The sequence below is a fragment of the Cnephaeus nilssonii genome (genome assembly GCF_951640355.1).
Source record: "Cnephaeus nilssonii genome assembly, chromosome: 14".
NCBI classification, from domain to species: domain Eukaryota; kingdom Metazoa; phylum Chordata; class Mammalia; order Chiroptera; family Vespertilionidae; genus Cnephaeus; species Cnephaeus nilssonii.
Window position 1 is genome coordinate 58,680,913 of NC_137085.1, and position 16,113 is coordinate 58,697,025.

At 38.9% G+C, this 16,113-nt stretch overlaps 1 protein-coding gene across 2 annotated transcripts in view; it reads left to right on the top strand.

Annotated features, from left to right (window-relative positions):
• The window catches only part of CNTLN (centlein), a 269,920-nt gene that overhangs the window by 167,585 nt on the left and 86,222 nt on the right, over positions 1–16,113 (top strand). For both annotated transcript variants that reach the window (XM_079789996.1, XM_079789997.1), the window contains exons 13-14: positions 2,899–2,999; positions 13,360–13,451. In XM_079789996.1, the coding sequence (XP_079646122.1) occupies positions 2,899–2,999; positions 13,360–13,451 (193 nt within the window). The remainder of the gene's footprint in view (positions 1–2,898; positions 3,000–13,359; positions 13,452–16,113) is intronic.

A 16,113-nucleotide genomic window follows, 5' to 3' on the forward strand; every position in this document is an offset into this window, starting at 1 on the left:
TCCTGCTGCCTCAGGAGTTGCTGATTATCTGGGCAAAAGTCTGGGTGGGGGATAATTTCTAGAGCTAGGATTTAAAATTTAATCAGTTATAAGGACCCTTGGTTTCACTCTTTGTTGATTTTGTATCCCTCAGAGATTATAGTTCTCTGCTGCTTATTGTCCAGCATTTAAATATAGTCATTTCATATAATTTGTCCAGTAAGTAGTAGATTCTGAATTGTGGTCCTCAGACTCAACAGAGTATAAAATTGAAACCTCAGATTAAATGGGTTGTTTGTAGTTAGGCAATATTCATCTGGCTCAGGAGTGCCTGGGCATTGACTCTGTCAGCCCCTCCTCCAAACACCCAGTAAGATGTGGTTTCTTGAAACTTAGTTTGACTTAAGAATAAGTGGCCCCTAATGTTTACAAATACTTCTTATTAGAAGTAGGGATTGTGTGAGTTCTTTGTGAAAAAGAATAAGCTGCAAGTATAAAATAAAGAAGCAAGAAATAACATTACCAACAACTGTAGCCCTTTGTTCTGCTGGGTTAGTGATTTGAGAGCCAAGGAAAACTAAATTGAGATGAACTACATCTGCTTTTTCTTTGTGTGGCCATCTTGCTTCAGTTTGTTCCATGTCCTTAGCTAAACAAAGTAGGAACCTAATCCAAACTCAATTTGATTACATTTTCTGTATTTCTCTTTTTTACCTCTTCTCATTTGAAAATTTTATATTTGTTTTTCATTCTTTGAATGCTTTTTCTTGAAATTATAGCATACATCATTTATTTGACAAAGTCTGAAGTTCATAACTACCTCTATCCTGGTACAACAATAAATGCAAAGATTTTTAAATGCTTTAACTCTGATCCTTTCCATGTTCTTATATCATTTTGTTGTTCAGAACTTCAGTTCTACCTTATTTTATCTCTACCTTCACTTCAATATTGTTATGATTACTTTGAATAATAATGTTGTTTAGTTACATGTATACATTTACAAATGTATTTCATCATCATTGCCTATTTTGTTTCATTCAATGCTTTCAAGTTTTTTTCTTAAATTATATTGTTAATAGCTCTTTCATCTATGATGCCTGAATAGTAAACCTTGGAATGTGGAAAATATTACTTATTTTCCTTCTAGCTTTTCTTGTTTATGAGAAGTCTGTTGTCATTCCAAAATTCTTTAGTTGTTAATTGATTTTTGTTTGCAATTTGGTGGGTTTTAAAATTGTCTCTTTTTCAGTTTTACTGTTTCTAAGTGTGATTAGTTTTATTTATCCTGTTTGCATTTTTTTAAATCTTAATTTGTTTATTCATACTTTTCCTCAGTTCTCAATTTTTAGTTGTCATATTTTGGAATATTGTTTCCCTACCCCCAAATCTTCTCAGATATCTCTTTGAATAATTTCTATTAGGTGTCTTCTGGACCTCTAATTCCAACATACTTTATATCATTACTGTTTTTCTTTTCTTTGTGTGGTCTTTGATTTTACCAATTTTCATTAGCTTTGTCTATGTGCTATTTAATCCATCCACTGAGTTTTAAATTTCAATTATGTTATTATTATAAATTTAGTTTATTTAGCATTTCTATATATAAAGGTTTATAGATTTATTTTTTGTCTCTTTTTGTTCCATAAATCCCTGATCTTTTTAATATGTTTGTCACCTCTTTTTCTTTTTTTCAACATTTTAAAAACTCTAATTTAAATAAAAAATTATTTTTAATTGTTCTATTATATCTATTTTCTTGTTGTTTCTTCACCGATTTTAGCAGTGGTGATATGTAGACTGTCTTTCATGGCTTTGAAATTATTTATATGTTTATTCTTATCTGCAAACTTGACTTCTTTGAGAATTATTTTTTGTGGTGGTGTTTCTCCTATCCTTTCTTTCAATTGTGGAAGCCTGTCTTATTAGATGATTGTGAACTCTCCAGTGTACACTGGCCATAAACTCATTTTTACACTATTTATTTGCCAGGTCTCTGCAAATATATATGGCCCAAATTTGAGACTTAGCATTCTGATCTCACATGGTTCACTCTGTCCTGCCCTCAGACTGGAACAGGAAGTCTCTTTTGTATAGAACTCTAACCAGACAGGCTCTGGTATTCAGGTTTTTATTCAGAAATATTATGTCTCCCAGCTTTCTGCAGTTAGCCCAGGTTTATCTATCAGTCATGAAGGGCCTTGTGCATAAGCTTCCATCCCCACTCAGGACTCAAGGTCTGAGGTCTCCATGGGCAGTACTTGATCCAGCTCTCTCATGATGGAATGTCAATTCCATTTTACTAGTAAGGATTCTTTGTCTTGGCATCTAGAGATTTACTATCTTTGCTTTCAGTGGTATAAATTAACATTTTTATTATGTTATACATAGCATATCGAGTGTTAGGAAGTGATCAGATAACTCAATATATGATTTTTAAAAATCATATAGTCTATTTTTTAAGTATTTAACATATTCACTTAGGTTAAGTTAAAAATCACTTACAATTTTTAAATTTTCAGGTCCTCATTAAAATACTATTATAATTGTTAGGATTTGTTAATGTTAATATATATTTTTTTTAAATATATTTTATTGATTTTTTACAGAGAGGAAAGGAGAAGGATAGAGAGTTAGAAACATCGATGAGAGAGAAACATCGATCAGCTGCCTCCTGCACACCCCCCACTGGGGATGTGCCCGCAACCAAGATACATGCCCTTGACCGGAATCGAACTCGGGACCTTTCAGTCCACAGGCCGATGCTCTATCCACTGAGCCAAACCGGTTTCGGCTAATGTTAATATATTTTTGCTTCTATTTTACTATAGTCTAGTTCATATATTTTTAAATAACCTGCTGCCTTTATTTGTTTGTTACATTATTCATTTAAATAATTACTTATGTTAATTTTCATAGGATGAATCTTCAGGAAGAATTGGATAAACTTAAAGTGCATATATCTATTGACAAAGCAACAATACAAGAATTGAATACATGGATAGCAGAGAAAAAAGAAGGTAAATTTTTTGTGAGAATAAATACTTAATGTAGGCATTTTAAAATTTCTAGTTCGTGATGTTCTATTTTAAATTTCGTCTAAGAATCTTACATTTCACCCCTTTCCCATGGCTTTACTGATTGGTATTTCATTAACATCACTTCTCATGAGAAAATGAAATAGAACACCTAAAAGTCAGTAAGCTTTTAATTTATTAAAAGTTCAAGTAAGACATTTTATAAGGAGAAAACACAATTTGTTTTTATTAGTCATTGATAAAGTTTTATTAGTTATCTTTTGTTTAAAGTTTTATAGATAATATAGAGTTAGTCTACTCAATATCATTATTTTTGTTTGACATACTTTTTTGGGGAAATTGTTTAGTTCTTATCTATTGTCTAGAATCAAAATTTTAGAGTTAAAATGAAACTGGGGTATCTGCAATTCTGCAACCAGCCTGCCAAATAGCCTAAATGTGTTTTGTAAGAAAGAATGTATCCATTCCAATGCAAATTTATTCCTTTGTTAAAATCAAGATAACTATATTTACTAAAGACTTCAATCCATGCTTTAGTACCTTATTAGAAAAAAAGTAAATAAGGTTGATTTTACAGGATTTCTTTTTATTTAACCTTGCTACAGCTTAATTGTTACCAGTATATGTTTTAGGATTGACAATGTATACTTACTAATTTATACTTAATAATTAAATTTTCATGTGCCATTTATCTGACTATTGTACCAATTATTGTTGTTCCAATTGCTCTCACCAGTGACTTGTCAGGCTCAATATTTGAACCCCTTTATTTTACACCATTGATTTATATCATATTTTAAGCTTACTCCTTAATTGATTTCTGAAACATTGGTTTTCCCCCTGTTTTACCTTCTACTTCTCTTTCCTGTATCTTTTCAGTCTTCTACTAGAACTTATTTCTATTTTTTCCCTTAACTATTGGAATACTCTAATACTTTAACCTTTGTTTACTTCCTAAAAATAATACCTCTGTAGTTTTTGGAAAAACTACACATATTTTTTAAATTATACATTTTTAAAAGCATTCAAGCAATGAGAAAATATAAAAAGGAAAAAAAAACAAAGAAAAAAACTAATTTACAAACACTTAAAAATCAGAATTTCAGTATTAAATAACTAGAGGCCCAGTGCACGAATTTGTGCATGGGTAGGGTCCGGCCGTCCACCCCGATGGGGGCCCATCGGGCTGGACCGGCGGGGAGAGGGGCCGCGGGTGGTTGGCAGCCAGCCTCTCCCCCGATCAGGCTTTTGTGGGCTGATTGGGGGCCGGGCCGGGGGGGGGGGGGGCGCAATTGGGGCCCAGATCAGTCTGGTTGGCTGCTGCAGTGCACGTCATAGCCACAGGTCATTCCAGTCGTTCTGGTCATTCTGCTGTTCTGGTCGCTGGGTTTTATTTTATTTTTTTTATTTCTTTATTGATTAAGGTGTAACATATTTGTCCTCATCCCCCCATTCCCATCCCCCACCCACCCCCCCTGTTGTCCTTAACCATTGGTTAGGCTTGTATGCATGCACACAGTCCTTTGGTTGATCTCGCCCCACTACCCCCACCCTCCTCTACCCTCCCTCTGAGGCCCGACAGTCAGATTGATGCCTCCTTGTTTCTGGGTCTGTTCTTGTTCATCAGTCTATGTTGTTCATCATTTCCCCTAGATGAGTAAGATCATGTGTTACTAGAAATATACTTATAAGAACCGAATGTGAGACAAGCAATAATAGTTATGCTGACAGGCAAATGAATCAGTCTGTAGTAAGTTTCTTTCTGGACCAACAGTTCTTTTGAGACCCAATTTCAATGTCCAAAAGTTCCTTATGTGTACATGTCGGCACTGACTTTTCAGCTCTGGATGGTAGACAAATGCTGGTAATGCAGGTCCGACTCCCTCTGGTTTGGTCTCGCCCGGACCCAGGGGCGCGGCTTCACCCGGATCCAGGGGCGCATGGCCTCACCCGGACCCAGGATCCAGCTTCACCCGGACCCAGGGGCTCGCGGCCTCGCCCGGACCCGGGACCCAGCCTCACCCGGATCCAGGGGCGCACGGCCTCACCCGGACCCGGGATTCAGCTATACCCGGACCCAGGGGCACGTGGCCTCTCCCGGACCCAGGGGTGTGGCCTCACCCGGACCTGGGACCCAGCCTCACCCGGATCCAGGGGCGCACGGCCTCACCCGGACCCGGGATCCAGCTTCACCCGGACCCAGGGGTGCGTGGCCTCACCCGGACCCAGGGGCGCGTGGCCTCTCCCGGACCCAGGGGCGCGGCCTCACCCAGACCCGGGACCTAGCCCCACCCGGATCCAGGGGCGCACAGCCTCACCCAGACCCGGGATCCAGCTTCACCCGGACCCAGGGGCGCGTGGTCTCGCCCGGACCTGGGGCGCGCAGTCTCACCCGGACCTGGGACCCAGCCTCACCCGGATCCAGGGGTGCACGGCCTCACCCGGACCCGGGATTGTTCTGGTCGCTGGGTTTTATATATATAGATTATCAAATCAAAAAATCTCTTCATACTAATATAGAAATAAGTCTAGTTAGAGAAATTACATAAAATGAATCATAATATATGCTCTTTCTAGGAAGAGATATTTGCATATATTTTATTTTGGATCAATCAAATAAAAACAAACATGCTAAAGTAAAGGAACTGTTGTTGAACTTTAGATAAACATTTGAAAAATGTTAAACTTCATTAAGCTAATTAATTTAAATGTAAAAATAATAATTAAGATGTAATAAAACACTTGAATATGGAAAATCCGTTATTTAAAATATTTAAAAATGATTAGTTGAAGGAGTAGCATAAAAGTAATAAGAGGGTGCTACTCATGGCATCCTAGCTAGCTGGATGAATTAGTGATAGCATATTCAAATCTTTCTAACCCACCCTCATAAATTAATAGCATTGAGGAGCCTTGGTTAAATACATTCTATTTTTAAGGCAAAGAAGCTTCTTTATTGGATGTAGTTTACAGTGAAGAAAAAGCAAAACAAAAAACCAACAACTCCTACACACAAAACTGCTACCGATTCTCCTATTCTCTTAGCTCTCTTTTTAGAAAAAGACAGTTGAAAGTATTAAGACATGTTGAAAATTAAGTTGAAAATGCACCTAACCTACCAGAAATCATGGCTTAGCCTAATCTGCCTAAAATGTGCTTAGAACACAATATCCAAAAAACATTGGCAACACAGTACAGTACAGAGTACCAGTTGTTTACCCTTATGATGTGTGCCTTACTGGGGGCAACAGCTCACTGTCATTATCCAGCATCAGAAGAGAATATCATGCTGCATATTGCTAGCCCAGGAAAAGATCAAAATTAAAAATTTGAAGTTCAATTTCTGCTGAATGCATGTGGCTTCAGCAAATCAAAAGTTGAAAAATCAAGTAAAACCATCATTGTAATTCATGAACCATCTATGCTTTCATTGTCCTTGCAGAATAGTTGTGGCTTGTAGCCACACACACATACATACACACACACACACACACACACACACACACACACACACACACACACATACACATACACATACTAGAGGCCTGGTGCACAAAATTCGTGCACAGGGGTGTGTGTCCCTCAGCCCAGCCTGCACCCTCTCCAATCTGGGATCCCTCGAGGGATGTCCAACTGACCGTTTAAGTCTGATCCCAGTAGAATCGGGCCTAAACGGGCAGTCAGACATCCCTCTCACATTCCAGGACTGCTGGCTCCCAACTGCTCGCCTGCCTGCCTTCCTGATTGCCCCTAACCACTTCTGCCTGCCAGCCTGGTCACCCCCTAACCACTCCCCTGCCAGCCTGATTGATGCCTAACTGCTCCCCTGCCAGCCTGTTTGCCCTTAACTGCCCTCCCCTTCAGGCCTGGTCACCCCTAACTGCCCTCCCCTGCAGGCCTGGTCCCCCCCCCCCCCAACTGCTCTCCCCTGCAGGCCTGGGTCCCCCCGCAACTGCCCTTCCCTGCAGGCCTGATCACCCCCAACTTCCCTCCTCTACTGGCCTGTTCACCCCTAATTGCCCTCCCCTGCAGGCTTGATTGCCCCCAACTGCCCTCCCTTGTAGGCCTGGCCCCTCCCAACTGCCCTCCCCTGCTGGCCTGATCGCCCACACTGCCCTCCCCTGCTGGCCATCTTGTGGTGGCCATCTTGTGTCCACATGGGGGCAGCCATCTTGTGTGTTGGAGTGACAGTCAATTTGCATATTACTCATTTATTAGCTAGGATAGAGGCCTGGTGCACAGGTGGGGGCCAGCTGGTTTGCCCTGAAGGGTATCCCAGATCAGGGTGGGGGTTCCCTTGGGGTGTGGGACGGCCTGGGTGAGGGGCCTGTGGTTGTATGCAGGCCAGCCACGCCCTCCGGCGACCCAAGCAGAGGCCCTGGTACCTAGGATTTATTTATCTTCTATAATTGAAACTTTGTAGCCTTGAGTGGAGGCCTGGGCCGGCCAGGGTGTGTGGAAAGCTTGGCTTCCTCCATTGCTGGGGAAACCCAAGCCTCCTGCTCGCTCCGTGGCTACAGCCATCTTGGTTGGGTTAATTTGCATACTTGCTCCTGATTGTCTGGTGGGCATGGCTTGTGGGTGTGCTGGAGTGATGGTCAATTTGCATATTACTCCTTTATTAGGTAGGAGATATCCTATCTAATAAAAGAGTAATATACAAATTGACCATCACTCCAACACACAAGATGGCTGCCCCCATGTGGTCAAAGATGGCTGCCCCCATGTGGACAAAAGATGGCCACCACAAGATGGCTGGCAGGGGAGAGCAGTTGAGGGGGACCAGGCCTGCAGGGGAGGGAAGTTGGGGGGAACAGGCCTGCAGGGGAGGGCAGTTGGGGGGACCAGCCCTGCAGGGGATGGTATTTTGGGGGGACCAGGCCTTCAGTGGAGAGCAGTTGGGGGGGGGCAGGCCTGCAGGAGAGGGTAGTTGGGGGTGACCAGGACTGCAGGGGAGAGCAGTTAGGGCTGACCAGGCTGGCAGGGGAGGGCAGTTAGGGGCAAATGGGCCAGCAGGGGAGCAGTTAGACATTGATCAGGCTGGCAGGGGTGTGGTTAGGGGGTGATCAGTCTGGTAGGCAGAAGCAGTTAAGGGCAATCAGGCAGGCAGGTGGCGAGGGGTTGGGAGCCAGTAGTCCTGGATTGTGAGAGGGATGTCTGACTTCCCGTTTAGGCCCAATCCCACCAGATTGGGCCTAAATGGGCAGTCGGACATCCCTCAAGGGGTCCCAGATTGGAGAGGGTGCAGGCTGGGCTGAGGGACACACTCCCCCGTGCACGAATTTTGTTCACCGGGCCTCTAGTATGAAAGAGTAATATGTAAATTGACCATCACTCCAACACACAAGATGACTGCCCACATGTAGTCAAAGATGTCTGCCCCCATATGGTCACAAGATGACTTCCACAAGTTGGCCTGCAGGGGAGGGCAGTTGGGGGCGATCAGGCCTGCAAGTTAGGGCAGTTGGGTGGGACCAGGCCTGCAGGGGAGGGCAGTTAGGGGTGACCGGGCCGGCAGAGGAGGGCAGTTGGGGGAGACCAGGCCTGCAGGGGAGGACAGTTGGGGGGGACCTAGGCCTGCAGGGGAGGACAGTTGGGGGGACCAGGTCTGCAGGGGAGGACAGTTGGGGGGGACCAGGCCTGCAGGGGAGAGCAGTTGGGGGCAATCGAGCTGGCAGGGGAGGGTAGTTAGGGGTGACCGGGCCTGCAGGGAGGGCAGTTGGGGGTGACCAGGCCTGCAGGGGAGGACAGTTAGGGGTGACCAGGCCTGTAGGGTAGGGCAGTTAGGGGCGACCAGGCTGGCAAGGGAGGGCAGTTAGGGGTTACTGGGCCAGCAGGGAAGGGCAGTTGGGGGGGATCAGGCCTGCAGGGGAGGACAGTTAGGGGTGACCAGGCTGGCAGGGGAGGGCAGTTAGGGGCAATCAGGCCAGCAGGGGGCAGTTAGGTGTCGATCAGGCTGGCAGGGGAGTGGTTAGGGGGTGATCAGGCTGGCAGGCAGAAGCGGTTAGGGGCAATCAGGCAGGCAGGCAGGCGAACGGTTGGGAGCCAGCAGTCCTGGATTGTGAGAGGGATGTCCGACTGCCTACATCCCTCGAGGAATCCCAGATTGGAGAGGGTGCAGGCTGGGCTGAGGGACACACATGCCCCCCCCTTCCCGTGCACGAATTTAGTGCACCGGGCCTCTAGTATATATGTATATGTATATGTATATGTATATGTATATGTATATGTATATGTATATATGTATATATACACACACACACATATATCCCAATTTATTTATCAAAAACAGTATTATGAGTTTTTATTCACAACTTTTCTGATAGAGAATGTGTGAATGTTTTCCTCTACCTAACAACCATTTCTCTGATTTTCTGAACACCAACTCAATATCCTACATTTTAATTCAATTCAATTATGTTACAAACTGCCCAGAGTTAGCAGAGACCCATGAAATTCATTTTTCCAATTCCTTTCAATCTGTGTGTGTCTTTTGATCTGAAATGAGTCTCTTGCAGACAGCATATGTAAGATCTTGTTATATTATCCATTCAGCCCCTGTGTGTTTGTGATTGGAACATGTAATCCATTTGCATTTAAAGTAATTATTGATCAATATGTATTTATTACCATTTTATTATTCATAATTTTGATCTTTTGTTTTTCTTCTTTTTCTTAAAGAAGACCCTTTAACATTTCTTGTAATACCAATTTGGTAGTGATAAACTCCTTTAGCTATTTCTTGTCTGGGAAGCTCTTTAATCTGTCCTGCAATTGAAAATTATAGCCTTGCTGGATAGAGTAGTCTTGGTTTTAGGTGCTTGCTTTTTATCATTTTGAATATTTTGTGCCAATTTCTTCTGGCCTTCAAAGTTTCTACTGAGAAATCATCTGACAGTCTTATGGGAGTTCCCTTGTAGGTAACTAACATTTTTTCTCTTGCTGTTTTTAAGATTCTCTTTGTCTTTAACCTTTGACATTTTAATTATAATGTGTCTTTGTGTGACTTCATCTTTTATAGGACTCTTTGACCTTCCTGAACTTATATGTCTATTTCCTTCACCAGGCTAGGGAAGTTTTCCATCATTATTTTTTTTAAATAGGTTTTCAATCCCTTGGTCTCTCTTATCTTATCTGGTACCCCATGATGTGAATGTTAGTACACTTGAAGTTGTCCCAGCAGGTACTGTCCTTATTTTTTTGGATTCTTTTCTTTTGCTGGTCTGATTGGGTGTTTTTTGCTTCCTTACTTCCATATCACAGATTTGATTTTCTGCTTCATCTACTATAGATTCCCTGTAATGTATTCTTCATTTTATTTATTGTATTCTTGATTTCTGACTGGTTCTTTTTTATGTTTTCTATGTTCATTTTATGTTTTATATCTTTTTGTTGAAGTTCTTACTTAGTTTCTCTACACTTCCCATAAGTTTATTAAGCATCTTTGTAACCAGTGATTTGAACTCTGCATCTGGGAGATTGCCTGTCTCTATTTTATTTAGTTCTTTGTCTGGAATTTTGTTCTGTTCTTTATTTGGGACATGCTTCTTTGTCTCCTCACTTTGGCTGCCTCCCTGTATTTATTGCTATGTAGAGAGTAGAACTGTTATGTCTCTCAGCCTTGGTCGAGTGGCCTTGTGTAGTAGGTGTTCTGAAGGGCCTCCTTGGTAACCTGAGCTGGGTGTTTCAGATGTGCCCCTTGTGTAGGCTGTGTACATCTTCCTGTTGTAGTTGAGCTTTGATTGCTGTTGACACACCAATGGGAGGGATTTACCACAGTCTGATGGGCTATGAAGACAGGCTTGACTACAGTGGAGGAGCTGCTTTACAGGGGTCAACCCCACAGAATCAGTGGGAGAAAGCTACCCCTTCAGCTGTTGCCCCAAAGCCAAACAACTCAGTTCCTCCCAGTATATCCCTGGCACCTTTTGAGCTGCTGCCCCAGCGCTGGAGCTCAGAGCAAGTAAGTCCCAGTACATCTGTACATGGGCCCTTTAAGAGCAATTCCTGGGACTTGAGCAGCTCTTCCTCACACTCAGCCACAATCTCCACTGATTTTCACAGTCAGAGGTTATGGGGACTTCTCTTCCTGGCACTGGAACCCTGGGTTGGGAGTTTGGTGCAGGGCTCTGACCCCTTACTGCTCAGGAGAACCTCTGCAGCTGAAATATCCCTCCTCATTTTTAATCACCACACCTGATGTGGGACCAGCCTATTCAGAGTCTTCTGAACCCCTCCTATGAGTCTCGATGTAGCTTCTTTTTTATATATTTAGTTTAGGACTTCTGTTTAGCTAGACCTGAGGCAGTTCTGAATGATGGTTGGTCTGTAGTTGAGTTGTAATTTTGATGTGGTTGTGGGAGGATGTGAGTAATACATTTACCACCATCTTGACCAGATCAATTTAGATTAATTTTTAATGTAATCCAAAAGAATTAAGAGAAAAGAAAAAACATACTAGCTGGAATAAAATAAATTTAAACAACTATGAATAAGTAAATCTAAAAGTTAAAAACAGAGAAAGTGGAGCAAGATGGATATCCTTAAAAAAATAATATAAATCAGAATGTATTTTTATAGTAGTAATAATAAAAGGAAAACATATAGAATAAAATTTAAAAAATAAGTCTCCAGTAAGGTGATTTCCACTTTAGGAGAAAAAATTGAAGTATATATTTCTAACTACTCCTCTTTGTTCATTTTCCAAATCATGAGATCCTTGACAGGAAAAAGAATCAAGGGGCACAGTGTTGGTTTCTTGCATTTCTCCATGCCTGGGCTAAGCTACTTGAGTATTCTCTATAAAACCCATGAATGCAAGAAATAAACTTTTTAGCAGACAACAATAAGTGAACATGGTCAGCCAGACCACCAGTGGGCTTACTCATACCCAGGAGCACATAGGAACAACCAAATTTATTTTTAAGTCAATCTCCAGCCTTTATTTTAATGGAGTTATTTAATCATTATTAGCACTCTATGTTCTTTGAGTATAGAACTATTTTTTTGATATTCTTGACAGTAAATGTCACACTTAGAACTCTAGCAGATATTTAAATGACTAGAACAGATGAATAGTATTTACATATTATTTTTATATTCCTGAAAGAGTGTTGTAAATGAATTCAGCACCATGGTGTTATGGGACTAGAAAAAGAAACTTGGGAACCAATAGATTATTATCAAGGTAAAGGTACATATTCCCCAGATGGCAAATTCTACCTATTCTAGCTTTTATTTTCCTTAGGATAGTGTTCTATTTATTTCATAAGTACAGAAGTTTTAATTGGATATGTCATGTTTCAAAGACAAAAGAAATGCCTAATTCACTCTAACAAACTTGTTAGTCACTGTTTATACCAAGAGGATTTCTACTCTATAGAGAATGATATTGTTTTCTTTTTCCTTTGTTGATAAATCAAAGTTTTACACTGACCTGTAGCAGCCATGCAGACTTTAAAGCAAAATCATTTCTGTGTAACACAGATATGTATATTGTTTTAGGTTTATGTATTCTTTTTCTGTCCCCGTTTTTATTCTTTGAGAAATATTTTATCCCAAAAATAGTTCAGTAAGAAAATGTTAGTTAAATGTGTTATAGTAATTTATCTGATAACAAAAAATCTATTTATAGGTTTTAATGCATTTCAATTTTAATAATATCAACTGAAGTTTTATGATTTTTATTAAAGTTACCATGTTGCTTATATATTTTTGTTGATTGAAAAGGTTTCACAGTCAAATGCATGGCGAGTATAGGAATGATTTCTAGAAATAACTCAATCCATTACATGGATTTTTATTTGTTATAAAGTCATAGTTTTTCTGTAAATGTGGTATTTATAATTTACTCTGCCAAATACATGATCTTTTACTTGGAAAAAAAGGGGTGGTAGGGCATGTTACAGTTTTAGTCCACCCTAATTCTGTTACTGTTTGCTTTGTTCAGCAATCACTCTGATCCTCCTGGCAGGGAACAAGATCCAGAGAACAAAACAGTAGTGACTTGTGTAGATAAAAAGGCCATGAATTCCGCTTTTAAGGCAAAGGGGGAATAGCCTACAAAAGAATGAAAATCGGAATAAAAGTACAGCATTGTTAACCTGCAGATCTGTTGTACATTTGAAAATCTTACACTGCAAAAAAAAAAAAAATTGACACTAGAAAGATACATAATTATGTGACTGAAATATTAAGGTCAGCATTTATTTATTGGCGATATACTTGACAATAAACTATACTATTCCTAATTGAAAAACTGTAGAACTCTTTTCCTTAAAATTACAGGACAGGGGTTTAATAGTGAATAAGGTGCTATAATATATTATTTATTCTTTACCAGAACAAGTCTTTAGACATGGTGAAGATGATGGGGTCAAGAAGAGTACTCCAGAGAAGAATGGGAAAGAAATGTCGGAGCAGACATTACAGAAGGTAGTCTAATCTTTAAGATATTGAACTGAGCACGTTAAATCTGAATTTTAACATAAAGGATTATATTTTAAAACGAGGGTGCATGAACTTAAACCTTGTGTGAATCCTTAATTTAAATTCATAATGCAAAATTATTGACTTGCCAAAATGGGGTAAAAAAAAATCAATGTTAGTGAAATAAATGTGGAAACACTTGTGCTTCTGTTGACATAGATTAAAAATATTTGTGAAGGTGAAATGAAGAGAATTACAACAATAGAAATTATAAAAATTTTCATTATATGTTTATTAGTTATAACTAAGCATTTTACTTTAAAATGGGACTATGAGACTCTATGTTATTCACGTCAGCAAGCATAGAGATTTACAATATTTGTACTAAAAATATGAGACACTTAGCTTCAGTACAGTAAAATGATAATATATTTATAATTATAAACTTGGAAATATAATGACTCAGCTCATTTTGGATGAAAATTTATACCCATATCATTTAGTATAGTTATTCCTATTTTAATAGAACCATCTGTGTAAATAAACCCTGTAATTACTTTACATAGTACCTATCATTAATAATAAAATGTTATTTAAACATCTTAACATTTATCTTTATAGTTTTACATTTAATTTATATATTTGTGTATAAATACATTTTTTATCAAATTAAATCAAGTGGGGTTGGTTGCAGTTTTATTGTTACAAAGAAAATGTTCTTTAAATAGGTTTATTCTTATAACTGATTATCACTTGGCTACATAATACTTAGATAAAACTGACCTATCAACAGAAATATTAATGTGGCTACTTACATTTCTTACATCTGTGAATTGACTTGTAGGAAACCTAGTGATTTACAGCAGATGATGGATTTATTATATTGTACTTCTAATACTTGCCATACGATCAGGTAACAAAGGCGGTCATTTCATTTTTACTGAATGACCATTACTAGGTTAACATAATAATAAAGAACAGGAAGTGCTCACATTTATTTATCTTAAGGTAAAATGAGTAATTGAAATAATGTATACACTACCAGTTAGAATGCTATACACTTTATCCTAGCTTACCTTCTTTCTTTCAAAACAATATTTTTGTTTACCAGGCTTTGTATAATTTTTATCTCTATGGATATATAATATTATGCTACTACTTACTGCTTTGGGGTAGAAACCCTAAAGAAATCCATAATTTCATTTCAACTGTTATAAATGACTACTAATGTTGTGGACTAAGAAATCCATTTAAGTACTAAAATGCCATCAGGAATTATTTTCATTGGACCATATGTCAAATTAACATACTAATTTGTCACTTTTTTCTATATTAACTTAATGCAATTGTCTAAGTCATGATTTAACCCCTTTTAGTTGAATTACCTTATTTTAAAAGGATGTTCTTTGTGGGTGGTCTCAAATTATTTCAAACTGAAATCAATTAAAGCCCAACAAACTTAGGAAGAGTGTTTTTGTTGGTTTGTTTTGTTTTTCTTTTACCTCCCTCTTTTCTTCTTAGAGATTCAGATAGAAAAAGCTTATTCAGGAAGGGAACCCTAGCATAATCACCTGAGCATATTCACTTTAGCACATATGAATTATGATAGTCAGGAGGGAACCATGCAAATATCTGTTCACTAAATTTCCCTCTGTCCCATTTTTTTTCTGAGTTGCCTATCAATAATTTTTTGTCACTGTCTCAGCTACCTATGAGTTTGCCTATTTCTCCTTTGAAATCTCAAGCTCCTCCCCTTTCTCCTTTGTTCAAAATGACACATATACCTCATTTTGCCACAATCTTTGTAATTTTCACACTTATATGAATTCCGCATGCACACGTATTAAAATTTTATTTTCTTCTGTTAATATATGTCTGTTAATTTGATTATTAGCCCAGTTAGAAGCAATTAGAAAGTGGGAAGAAAATTATTTTTTAATGCCCCCACAATCTATGTGAAACTTATTCAAAATCAATTTACAAGATTGTAACAACATGAAAACAATATTTGTGCACAGTAGAAATGAAATTATAACTAGATTATTTTAAAATAATATATTAACATCACACACTGTTATGGAATGAATTGTGTCTCCACCCTCCCTACCCCCCACATCTTTATGTAAAAGTTATAATTCCTAGTATCTCAGAATATGACTGAATTTGGAGATGGGGGTCTTCAATGAGTTAAGTCAAAAGGAGGTTATTAGGGTTTAAGCTACCCAGTCTGTAGTATTTTTGTCATGGCACTCCTAGCAAGTATATAATAAATACACATTACAAAGTGATATGTTTTATTTGTTTTGAATGGGGCCATCCTTTTGGTAAATTTTAAAAAATTTTCAGTATTGGAGGAAAAATATGGAGTTGAGTTGATTTATAACACACAAACCAAATGCCTTTAACAATTCCTCAGACTTCCATTCTCAAAAATATATTGAAATTTTTCTTTTCCATTTTCAGAGGTCTTAAAATAATTTGAAGAACAATTTTTGAGCGTATATCTTGAATAACATAAGCATGCTATGGACTTTCCCTTTCAAAGTCTTTGGAAATAGTTTCTTGTATTTTGTTATTTGGCCTTCAATTTAAAGGTAAATGCAAATAAATTTGGCCAGTTCTTGTGATTAAACATTGATTCGTATTAGAGAGTTAACACACTTTAAAC